At 35.6% G+C, this 13,096-nt stretch overlaps 2 protein-coding genes across 2 annotated transcripts in view; one reads left to right on the top strand and one right to left on the bottom strand.

Annotated features, from left to right (window-relative positions):
• LOC135618587 (protein OPAQUE1-like) overlaps positions 1-1,112 on the top strand; it is a 41,315-nt gene extending 40,203 nt beyond the window's left edge. The window contains exon 38 of the mRNA XM_065119587.1: positions 543-1,112. Within this exon, the coding sequence (XP_064975659.1) occupies positions 543-678 (136 nt within the window). The 3' untranslated portion in view covers positions 679-1,112. The remainder of the gene's footprint in view (positions 1-542) is intronic.
• Positions 1,113-7,404: 6,292 nt separating this feature from the next.
• Positions 7,405-8,581, bottom strand: LOC135636763 (transcription factor MYB1-like). The gene is made up of 3 exons (XM_065148781.1): positions 8,300-8,581; positions 8,064-8,193; positions 7,405-8,005 (listed from the first exon to the last, which is right to left on the bottom strand). The coding sequence occupies exons 1-3, from the start codon at positions 8,433-8,435 to the stop codon at positions 7,555-7,557; spliced, it is 717 nt and encodes a 238-aa protein (XP_065004853.1). The 5' UTR covers positions 8,436-8,581; the 3' UTR covers positions 7,405-7,554.
• Between the last annotated feature and the right edge of the window lie 4,515 nt (positions 8,582-13,096).

Here is a 13,096-nt window from a genome sequence, read left to right as displayed (position 1 = left end):
TAATTTGGTTGCAATTTTTTGGTTTTTGTTTTTGATAAGTAGTTCTAAAGTTTAGTGAAATGATTAATAGCTACTGTGCGGGATCTCCATATTTTACTTGGGTGATACCATATAAACCAGGTTAAGAGAAACTTGGGAAACTAAAATTTTATTTTGATGATTATCTGAAGTACAGTTTATGTCCTGCATGGCTAGCTTACATTCAGATAACTTGAGACTGACACCACCTGTACCTATATCAATCTTGGAGATGCGTTCTTTACTTGTACAATTACTGTCAGCTTTATTTACAACGTGTTATCCTTGATCAATATTGAAGATGCTTTCTTTACTTCTACAATTACCGTTTGCTTTATGTACAATGTGTTGGTGCAGACGCTTTGAAAAACAAAAGGTTTACATTTTGTACTAGCCCACTAGACTGAAATCTCAAGTTACTTTTCTCTTATATAAGTTTTTCGAGTGCTCATATATATAGGCTCTATTGAATAGATATACCCATCAGTTTAACATTGTCACGATCTCTGTTTTCCTTGATGCAGCATTCCATTCTCAACGGAAGATATATCAAAGGCCATTCCTGCTATGGACCCTACAGATGTTGAACTTCCACAATCCCTTCAGCAGCTTCCATCTGTGCAGGCCCTATTTCAGCCCTCCAAGGTGCCACTACCTTAGTTGAAGAACAACTGAGGCTTAGTTGTTGACGATAAAAATATTTTGTACATAGAGACATGCCATCCACTTTAAGTTGCTTCAGGCAAGTGCATTGTTGTGCACCAGAAAGAAGCACCATCAGACAGCTTTGATAACCACAGCGATGGGAAGAGAGCCCAGCAGCAGCAATGTGAATATTTTGTCACTATAACAAGCACTTGGGCTGAGGTTTTAGCTGAATTCAAATGAAGATGTGAAATGCTATTCAGTTGTGTATGCCTTGTAAAATATTCTCATGGCTGTGGCAGAGTTATAAGACGAAGTGATGGTCCTTTTTTCATTTTTGTTGGGATGGCCTGTCCATGCCATTTCTGTTTATCAGAAATCAAGTGTTACCACTCAGCATTGTGATAGAACTAGGTTTATTTATACTATAAAAGTCTTGATTTTTTTAATAGTTTGAATACTATTTGTCCTTCAGATATTACTCGATCATTTTTTTAGGTATTGTTACAAGATTAATTTTATATGATTCAGTTAATTCTCTCTAAACAATACATCAGTGCCATGTGTATATCCATATCAGCGTAGTGGCCACCGTATGGTTATTCATTTCATCGAGTATGCCCCCAGGTGACTGAAGTGTGATGACACCAACAAATGATTGTTTTCGATCCTACCCTAGTACGATTTAAGTCTCGTAGGACTTGCTGGTACGTATTTGGGAGATACACCTTTTTGGTATTCTGCTTTGTCTGTACAAAGTTTTCATCTGATGCAGATTCGGTAAATATAAAAGTCCCACTTTATGGTACCATGGAGTCTATAACCCTTCTTCCATATTCTTGATCATCAAAACAGAGCTCCCAATAGCTCAGCTCAACTCGACTTACCATGTGTTGTTGTCTAGTGGGATGGTAGAAACTTAAATTATAGTCTTGTTTTCTGTGGTTTTCATCACTTTTGATTGGGTTCGCTCATGCGGCAATCAACCAACATCCATCCTATCAATCCCCATAACATCGAGCCATTCAGGGATGAACGACATCTCTAGGTCGGTCCATCGTTGAACGACATCACTAGCTCAGAGTTTCGTTGAGAATTGGTGTGACTGTCTAAAATTATGTTGTTCCTCATTTTCCTGAGTTTGGTGGGTTAAGACTCAATGCGTAAAAGACTCGACTTAACTTGCAACAATGAAGTTGAAGTTATTGGTCTATCGTCCAATAGATCATGTCTCATGTTGTAAGTTAAGTCTTTCACCTTAGTCCCTTTATTAATTATTACAGTGGAATGAGTCTTGCCCCATCTGAATAAGGAAACTTAGGAATAACGTAGTTTCTCTCTTGCCTCTCCAAACGTTTTTGTTTTTGACTTCCATCCAAGTGCCATGAAGGATGCTTCTGCTCCATGTTTTATTTGTATGAAGATTTTATTTCCTTCATACAGCTCAAGTTGTTTATTAAGTCTAACCCAAGTTGCTTGAGTCTGATTCGATCTGCATTGAGATGATGGTGGCTAACACATGAATTAACTTATCAAAAATTTAAGATTTATCCTTAGGAAACTTGTTTGATTGGATCAACTCTTCTCTTCATATATTATACAAAAGAAAAAGTTTTCATAATCCACGACGTTTGAGTCTTGATTACTTTGGTATAGCCACAGATGGTTTGTCATTAGTATACAAAACCTTAACATGATGAATAATTCTATTAATTGTCAATTCTCTCACCTGTAGGAGCCTTTGTATAATCTTTTAGTTATCGATGAATCATTCATCTACTTGCATGGTCTTCTTATTTACTAAGCGCTATCACTTGTATTGAGAACCATTAATATAGATTGATGATATTAAGTAAAACCTCAAATTCAACCATCCAATCTTTATGTGTATATGTGTTATTCCTAATTTACTTGTTTTCATAGTGCCTCTCATGTAAGCGGTTGATTATTTCTCCAAATGTCAATTTTAAATGTCATTTTCTAAACAATTTCATTCCCCCTATCTCTATGTCTATTTTCCTCAATCGATTATACACGTGGATTGTCTCTGTGAAATCTTGCTAGGTTTCCTATATTAGTACACTTATTCACTTTACTACCAACTATCACAAATTTAATTGATTTTGTAAAAATCATCTGATACCCTTGTGATATTTATCTACGAAGAGTAAATCTCCCTTTAACCTTTTGTTATTTATCAAGGAAAAGAAATGACTTAGTGGAAACGAATCAAACTACTATTGAAGCATAAATTCAAGGATCACATAAATAAACATCTAAGCAAATACTCTATATGCATTACAAAATATAAATATAGATTTTATAAGTTCTAAATGATCATTTAATAAAAGAAAAGGTTTAAGATAACCTACCATGTATAAAATCACTATGCATAAGTATTCGTACGATACCCATTAGGTACTCGGCGTTTCATACCAAATCTCCACTTTCATAAATCTCAATTAGTTGTTAGCTAAAAGCTTCATTTTACATAATTTTATCTCTCTACAACATGCGAGTTGGATAAAAGTTATAAACAATCAAAAAATTCAATTAAAATGAAGTCATCAAGCCTACTACAAATTCCTTACATTATTAAGGTATGAACAAATCAATAAATCATGAATATTATATCGAATACCTTAGATAATCATTGATAGCACAGTGATTATGCTTGTCTTAGTAAAAAATCTTTTCTCTTACCTTTCGCTGTCAAAGAACATAGATTGGGTGGATAGCTTGAACGAGGGCAACTTGAACGCAGACAAAAGACAATCAACCTTTTACTACCATGGAAATGCCCACGTCAAGCATCAAAACCTTTTCGATCATTTTAAATTTACAAGAAAACAAGAGAACATATACGTGATGGGAGCACTGATCTAAGGGACACAGAAGAAACTTGAGAAGAAACACACAGAACATAACAACAAACAACAACAACACATGACCCGCAGAAGTTTTTGTCACATCCATCTCATAGCCAAGCCAGTGAATTATACCCCATTTGTATTCTTTAATGCCAATTAATTTGTCTCTTCCTATACACATATTCCGAGGAAAAGATTCTTCCTTGTAGGATTACGTAAGAAGACAAAGCTACATGTACATAAATAATATGAATAAACTCCAAAAGACTCCACATGTTGTTAGGATTAAAACGCCGTGAGGCACGAACAAGAACAGAAGCAGCAATCACATCAGAGAGATGACATGTTTTGGACCATAGTGAGTAATTTTACACTGTCCTGAGAGTATGTAGAAGAATCACCCATTTGTTTTCGAGCATTACCTTAAGCTCATCGGTTACTCTTCTTTTCAAAACACTGTGCACGGAGATATATGAGACCATCGACGTTACTACATGCATGCCGGTGTTGGCGGATTCTTTGGTAGGAACCAAATTATTTGGAGAACTAATTAAAATTTTAATGATAAAATTGGGATCTAATTATTCTATAAATATTTTACTTATATAAAGGTTTAGAAAAAAGAATTATCCTAGATTGTCCAAAGAGAGTCATATTATTTGTATCTTACTATTCTCATATAGTGAAGGATTTGAGTTTTTCTACAAGAACATGAAGAACATGTAAATCTCGATCTTATTATTTTTTATTATTGATTCTCTCGAACATTATCTTCGTACTCATGTCAATATATTTGCTCCATATTCTACATGATTTTCTTTTCCTTGCCAACTTGAAGAAATTATAATTATGTTAATTACCTCCTTGTACTCGATGTGGTCCATAATTCATGCAAATCATTACCACAAGGTACTAATTTAGTAAAGAAAAGGTGAAATTTACAAAAGTTACCTTTTGGAAAAAAAAAAGAAAAAGAAAAAATAAATTAGTAAAGAAAGTGACAACTTTGACGTCTTTTCTATGCGCATGTGACCGTGGTCTCTATTCCGTTCGCTTGTTCATCGAGTGGAGAAGCAACATGGAGGCCACAATCTTTCTATTATTTGGAGTTGGATATATGAATTAGGAGTATTTAAATATTTATTTATAGTTTCTAATAAATTTTTTTTTATGTCTCTTCTTATCTTTACCCATACTATTAATACTAATTATTTTAAATCTTCTAATTATAGTATCTATGTGTCAAATTAGATTTTTAATGTCTGATTGAGATATTGGTTCAAAGTCGACTAAAGTCTTATATTGTATTTATCTACAAGTGAAGTAGTATCATGCAAACAAAGATATCTCCTAATTGAATCTATAAAGTTTTTTTATCAAGACATTTTTGTTAAAACTCCTTTGACACTTAAGTTAGTTTTGATTCAAATGATCAGACTAAATATCAAGTCTATCTGAGAGCAAATACACTAGGAGAACTTTGAAATAAAAAAAAATATATTTTTATTATATAATCTGAGATCATCGTTTTCGATGCTATAATTAAATGTCGAAAACGATTATGTTTCCTTCAATACTAAATGCGATCACGAAGCATCGAACACAATGAACATAATATAATGAAGTCGAATCCTATGTATCAATCTTCGTAAAGTTAAATCGATCGTTATATTATCCGAAAAATAACATCATGGCGATCACATGATGATGATGTGAGATTCATGGTCCATCTAATTTAAAAGAATTAAAAAATATATATCTCGAATTTGATTCAAACACATTTGAGCCTTGGGATTAAATAGACATCCAATATGATGTGAGATTCATGGTCCATCTAAAATTCTCGATAAAACGAACGGGTGAAGTGCCATTGAGGACGGAGCTCGGAAAGGAAGAAGACCACCTCCGTGCATCAGCCGTCGTCCCATTCAGATCTATCTATCTGTCTGGCCGCGTGAGGGACATCATCGGGTGTCAGTGTTGTAGCAACTTTTTATTTTCTTTCTCGTGGTCCTGTACGCATCCAATCATTCTCTTCCACATTCCTCCGCAGCATTCACCAAACGCAGGGATCGATGTTTCTTTTCTCAATCATGTCTCAAGTACTATTACTGTGGTCATCTCAATGTCATTTTGAGCTCAATAAACATTTGTGAAAATATCCTTCTTTTTTATTTTTATTTTTTGAAAATTATTTTTATTTTCAGAACTATCTCCTCTTTCTTACCTAATATCTTACACATCTTGAGACTAAAAATATTACAATTTCTTAGAAGTATGTTCTCAATAATACTAAAAATATTACGATATAGTAAAAAAAATGACAATATATTATATTATTTTCCTGGTACTACTATATTTTAAAAACACTATGTTATATGTTGTAGTGTTTTCTTAGTATTATTGAAAGCGCTATAACATAATATAAAAATGCTATAAATATTACAATTTTTTTATAAAAACATTGTGTTATAGTGTCTTTGTCTTATATTATAGTTTTTTTTTTTGTATTGTTGAAAATACTGTAACATAGTATAAAAACATTATAACTAGTTTCATTGGATGGATCCTATCAAATCAGGAATATTTTAGGTATTAGATAAAAAAAATGCCGTTAGAAAATTCTGAAAATGAAAAGCACTTTTTTTTTAAAAAAAATCCTAATAAAAAATCTTTTTTCAAAAATTCACCCTAATAAGTTCGTTTCATCGATGCCTTTAATTATATCTTAAGACATCTAAAAGTTTATAAAATTTCCCTTACTAGCTAAACTAATAAATATCTTAAAATAAAAATATGTCGGATGAGATTTTCTCTATAAAAATAGATCTTATATGTCATCCTGAATATTTAATATATATAAAATATACAATCGAACAATAAATGAGTGTGATACATCACTACAACCATTGTTCGACTAAAATTATAGACCTTTCTAAGAACCAATATACTGAAGCCATACATTTTAGCCGCTAACTTCGAGAAACCTTTAGACGTGGATGATCACTCTCATTTAGAAGTACAGGACAAGCTTGCCCATATAGGTTTGGTGTTTGGATTTTTGTAAATCCCAAAAAGTAGGAGTACCAATTGGAGATAACTTTTGTGGCTGGCTGTCTGGTTGATGACATATTAGTCATGTGTTTCTAATTGCTTATGTAAATAATTTTCTTGAATTTTTATGGGATTCGAACTAAGAATATCGGATGAGATCTCAAACCCTCAACCTTTCATAAAAGGATATGGTACATCAACACCAGATTAATGTTTTAGTTGTACAAGTTAAAGAGTAATCTTTTGTATCAGATGATATTGGAATTGATATGGGAGATCAGTATCTCCTCAAAGGACGGAAAGGAGGAAATGGAGAGATGAAAGCTATAGCCCAATACTGATAACTCATATTGACAAGTAGAGTCTCAAATGAGGATCTTCTATGTGAAACTTTATGGCCTAAGAACTCAGTGAATGGTTTGGGACTGTTCATAGTCTGGACTCTTTCTCCTATATTTTAGATCCTATATTTCAGAATGTGATGTCTCTTGTCGAATAAAATTCCTATTCATTAAATATATATGTATGTACGATATTTCTTTCACGGATCGAACTTGACAACCTTATCTCAGTTGACAGGTCCACTCTGATGGGTACCATGAGCATGCTTATTTTTGTCTCTGGATCATGTGAATCTTAATGTGCATGAATGAGTCTTGTACCCAACTTGGAAGCTACGACGATTATTTAGGGGTCCTTTTAGCTGATCCGAACTTGTAGAACTACAATCCTCTACCATTCATTGTTGATGATGCAGCGCAGCTGTTGACATCATATTGACAAGCAGAGAAAGGGATACCAACAAAACAATGCCCACTTAACAGCAACTCATGTCTATTTCGTTTATTGTTCGTGAGCTGATAGATACAGTGAAGTTGCAGCGACATTCTAATGATGCGAAGATTATTCATGTACGAGAGGAAGGAGATGATAAGCAAGCTGACGCCATCTACTGCCTATGTATGGATCAGTCGTCGCAGTGGAGAAATCTGGCCAGTGATTCGAGTTCCCGATCCAAACTGGTTTGAGCTGGATCACACATCCAGTCCTCGAGCATCCCCTCGTTTGCGGCGTAGAGATCGCAACGCGAGTCGTCTCCACACAGCGAAACCAAATTGAGGTGTGGAACCTGCACGGCGGAGGCGGCTTCGCCCGCGTCGGAGCTCATCAACAAGTCCCACCAGTTCCCTTCCGTAAGAATCGAGAAGGACTCACCGGGCACCGACTCCGGTGCCTTCTCGGCCTCGGAGACAGCAACCAAGTCTCCCTCTCTACTTACCTGCACGAAGTGGTGCAGACTGGAGAGCACCACGGCGGGCTCGTGCTGGTTCTGCACTTTCTTCCTCAAGTAAGTATTCCAGTAATTCTTGATCTCGTTGTCTGTTCGACCGGGCAACCGCCCGGCAATCAGCGACCACCTGCGGAGAAGATTCAGAACTCTTTTCGATGAGAGAAGTACTCACAGCAGGAGAGTACCTGTTTCCTATGAGCCTGTGGAGTCGGATGATGAGGTCCTCTTCCTCCAGAGAAATGTTCCCTCGCTTGATATCAGGCCTCAGGTAGTTCAGCCAACGAAGACGGCAGCTCTTCCCGCACCTCTTGAGTCCTTCAACCAAAAGACAGAATTAGACAGCTGCCGTGCTCAGCTGTACGTACAACAGCAAGCCTGCATCTGAGCAGCTCCACAGAGAGAGTCAGGTTTTCGTCTGCACCTGCTTTCTTGGGGAGGCTTCTCCATCTTCCTTCCCCGTGGGTCTTGATGTAAGCTTCCAAAATCCCGTCCTCCTCTGCAGTCCAAGCACCTCTCTTGAGATCCGTCTCTTTAGCGCAGCAAGGCTTCCTTCCCATTCCGAATCCTAAGAAGTAGAATCTTTTGGCAGACTATTTCTTCGGATTAAGGCTGCAGAACATATTCCCATCCGTGCGCAGCCACGGTTTATAAGCCGAGTTGGTGATTCTGTTCACATGTGAGGAATCTGAATCCTGCGAGCCTTGGCGGTACTGCATGTGTCAACCCATAATACGCAGCTATCTTTTCATTAGGTACAAGGAATAATAAGAACCCCTATAACTACAGGATTAGTAGCTAACCACGTTGATCGGTGGCCTATTAGCCTAAATGCTAAGGCTACCTATACAATTTCATTACGTTTAAGGTTATGATTTTATTGCAGACTCACAAGTCTTTCTTGCTCTCTCGATCGTACTACCAGTGCACGTCACCTAATCACTTCACCTGCCCTTCTAACTGGAACGTGGCAAACCTACCCTTCGCACCATTTCACGGTTGCTTCACCACAACTGTTCACAATGCATACTATTAGATATTTAATAGATTCTAAAAGTTATTGGCGAATAAAAAGAGAATCCTAATCCTAACCTTGTTGAATTATGATGGTAATATAGATAGTAAAAAAAACAGAAAGGTTTGAATGTCATAGTTTCAATTTACGATCATTTAGATTTCAATCTTGATTATTCTAACACAAACTTGTCAGACGATGGTGATGACCACCGTGGCCGGTGAGTCAGCACGGTCAGGTCCACGGGTTGATATCGGAAGTCTACGATCGGTCGAACGGGTTGTCGAGGTTGATTACACCCGCGGGTCGGGATGCCACGTCCGTCTGAGGAAGGCGTCTCTCGGTATGGATGTTGGCGTCATCTTCAGGAGAGCGTCTCTTGATCGGGGTGGTCGCGCTTCCGGGGATGTCCACGCTCCTGCATACAAGGCCCTCGTCGGGTGATTCCCGACTTGCCTCTCGACGATTAAGTTAGTGCTTGGTTCTCTCTTTTTATTTCTCCCTCTGACTAGATGCTGGTCATGAGCTTTTCATACTATTGTGCGAGGATCAGCTGTATACGGGTTTGGTGCGGTGGCTGATCCTCGAGGGGCGGGGTGGTACCTTCATGCAGTCACCGTCCCGGAATGCAAGGAACGATGCCATACAACGTCGTCCCGAGCTTACCGGGACGGGATGTCCCGAGGGATGCCTTGTACGGATCCTAGCACGATGCATGAGAGTACTTTTTTTTTACTGATCTGATGATGTCGTGGCACGACGTCGATTGTGACGTAGTTGGAGCCCAAAATATACCTTATTACAAAGCATATATTATAGACCGTCGAGCACTAGTAAAAGAACGGAAGATGCATGTGTATTCTCTTTCAACATTAAATCCATCTGTCCTTGCGACACACTTAATCATCACCTGTTCGTCGTCGTACCCCTCTTCCGCAGAACTTGTCCCTTGCAGCGATTCGGCCCTGCCTTCGGATCGTCAATCAAATGAGGAGGCACAGAAAAATCTCAATGACCGATGTTTGATGTTACAGCAAGCCTACGTTGGACAGTCAAATTTTGTCGCATGCTTTCTATTTGGATATCCGAAATCGGAATTGATTAGTATAATATTTCATAAGTAATAATTTCTCATATTCGAATTTATCATTTGATCTTATGAAAAATTTTATAAAAAAATTATTTGATGTAATAATTTTTTTTCTAAAAAAATTGTGCTATGTATTCATTATCCCCTTTTAGGTATATGGGTGGAGCCATATACCTAATCTTAATGAGATTATGCAGCAAATTGTACTGAAAAACCGGAGGAAACAATTGTTGGAGAATTTAGTGTCTTTTATTATTATTAAAAATTTTACTGATAATTTTTTGTTATTTATAATCTTATTTTGATAATTTTTAATATTCTAATATATCCTTCTATAAATGGACATAAATATCTTCAACTTATCGCTTAATTCGAACAAAATCTTCCAACTCCTTTCATATTATGGGAATGATTATGGGTATGATCGATCAATATGTAAAATGAGTTATGCAAAGTAACGATAATTGAGAGGTCATGTGAAATAAGGATAAAATTGAGGGGTTTTATTTAGTAAAATTATATTTTATTATTTTCTTAAATGATTTATGAAGCAACGGAGTTGTCAGTAGCAAAAACAATTTTTGAGTCGAATATTAATGACAATTCGAACCTTAACTACTAGGATTTCAGAGGAGGTAAACAAGATTATATTGATGATATGGATATAAAAAACATGACCATAGATTAACCTTCTCTTAATCTATCTGAACGAGGGAGCAAAAAAAAATTTAAATAACAAAATTTATACATTATATATACAATAAGTCATAGTGTTAGGATCTAATTTGGTTAACTGGTAAAGGTCTTATCATATCACCATTGTACCTCAAAAGGCTTAGATCGTCATGATATGACAAGTTGGAATCCAAATGTCGAACATAACTTTCTTCGAGAATAAGCAAAGAAAAAAAAAACAACGAGATTTGATCCTAAAATTTTAATATTTATAGTCATCCATGCATATTGATGTTTTCTCATCCATGCTTTAATTTAGAAGATTCTCATATTACATGAACATTTTTTAACTAGAGTTCATACTATTGCAAATAATCAATCAATTACCAGTGTTCTTATCTCTTTTTTAGTTATATAATTCACAAGTATTTATCAATCTTTTTTTTTTAATATCATGAACATTTATCGAACATCATCACACATCATGGTTCGACAAAAGTATACATATTTTCAACATGAATCTTGTCATATATTTGGCCTATGCAATAAGCATATAATGCTCAACAATGTTATAGGTGAGAGAAGCAAGCAATTCACAAGCATAAATGGTTGGGTTTATGTTGATCGAAGTGTCTAAGTTTGTGCCCGCAATCCCTCATCATCAAAGAGACATCTGAGTGGTAATGGTAGAACAAAGAAGTGGAAGTTCAATAATAGAAGAAAGAGAAAATTGTTCTTCATCAAAGAAAGAGTGGTAATAGTAGAAGAAAGAAGAGTAAGAATCGAAGCAAACATGTGACACGGTAGACGCCACCACACAAAGCAATAATAATATAGGCTCAAAGCAAGGACGAAAGATTCCAAGTATATATCAACACCTCATGCACGTGATGAGGAGTTCGATCGTTCCCTTTAATCTTTTTCTATTAGCTACAAAGTCTACAATGCCAAATGCTATCTCACCGTCAACAACAGTTGAGAACAAGTTATTCGTAACATTTCGGAATTATGTTGGCATATTCTTCTATGCTTCCATAAGAAAACAAGAACAGTATCATCTTCTACGTTAGAGGTCGAGAATAAAGATGAAAGTGTCATCTTGTGCTCTAAAAAACATTATCGAGATCAAGGATGATGGTAGTGTTTTATATGTCAATAGGCATTCGAAGATGATCTACCACGTTATGGGCACTTTCCAACTTGTTGAATCATCGAACACACCAAAAGGCCACAATATTGTATTATAGTATGCCAACAACCATCATGCCATATCTCGAGTGAATATTGTATGTAATAAACATGGTATAAAGTGATACATGCATGTCCAGTGCAATCATAATTATAAGGGTACGGGTTTGATACAAATAATGATTTTGGACTCCTGATTTTGAAAGATCACGTACAAGTAATATTGCAAATTAATATAGTATAGTCGGATTTAATCTAATATGCTAAATAAATTAGCTTCCGAACATGACAAGGAACCTACTGACTGTATTATAACATAAAGAGAATATTCGCTCATTAAGTAAGTGGTTATAAAATTAACGTATAGAAGTAATACTAAACTCTTTATAATTTTTTACACCTATCGTATATGAATACTGACTTTATTGTTAGAGGAGTTTTATTGTACGTACTCGAACAAAGTAAGATGAGATACGAGATATAAATACTTTTTACCATCGATTGAAAGTTATCCTCGTATACTCATGATTCTCACATTACATCCTCTCAAGAAGAACTTATTTTCTATTCTAGATATAGCATTGTTTGAAAAAAGAGACCAATTACATCAGGGTCAACAATCAAAATATCATATCAAAAGTATTAGATTTGATATTCGACTCAAATCTATACAGATAGTATAATGTCCACCTAAATCACTATGGGCATATAGACATAAGATCGGTTGCCCAATCACTTTGTAAGATTTCAAAGGATTTAGGCATCGGATGCTTAATCTCATGCGCTAAACATTCATAGTTACTATGTGATTTATTGTTCATTCTATAAATTCTAAAATATTAATCCATAGTATGAAACTTATGCTTAGTAATTCAGTGTGCTATTATTAGATAGTCTAAAATGTCAACTATTTAGACTAACTTTGACTGGATTCTTTTGGTAGACAAAATAACCTTTCTAAATTAACTTGATATTATTAATAGACTCTTAAACAATATGTAGGTAATTTGTGCTTCTTTCCTTATAAAGCCTCAACTTGGTCGTCTAATTTGCTCACACGATATCTAATATCTTATGCAAACTAAAGACAAACACTTAGCCATCGGATGATGAGTTGTGTGAAATCCAAATGGGTCCCTAAAGTATTAACAAAATCTTATAGAGTTTAGATCCAAATCTTGCATCGACGTTAGGTTCGCTCTACTTGTCTTCTGGCCTCCTCTTTTAGAAGCTAACTTGTATTGGCATGACAT

This window comes from Musa acuminata, chromosome BXJ1-3 (assembly GCF_036884655.1).
Source record: "Musa acuminata AAA Group cultivar baxijiao chromosome BXJ1-3, Cavendish_Baxijiao_AAA, whole genome shotgun sequence".
NCBI lineage: Eukaryota > Viridiplantae > Streptophyta > Magnoliopsida > Zingiberales > Musaceae > Musa > Musa acuminata.
The sequence above is the reverse complement of the archived record's forward strand: the minus strand, read 5'-3'. Positions and strand labels throughout refer to the sequence as shown.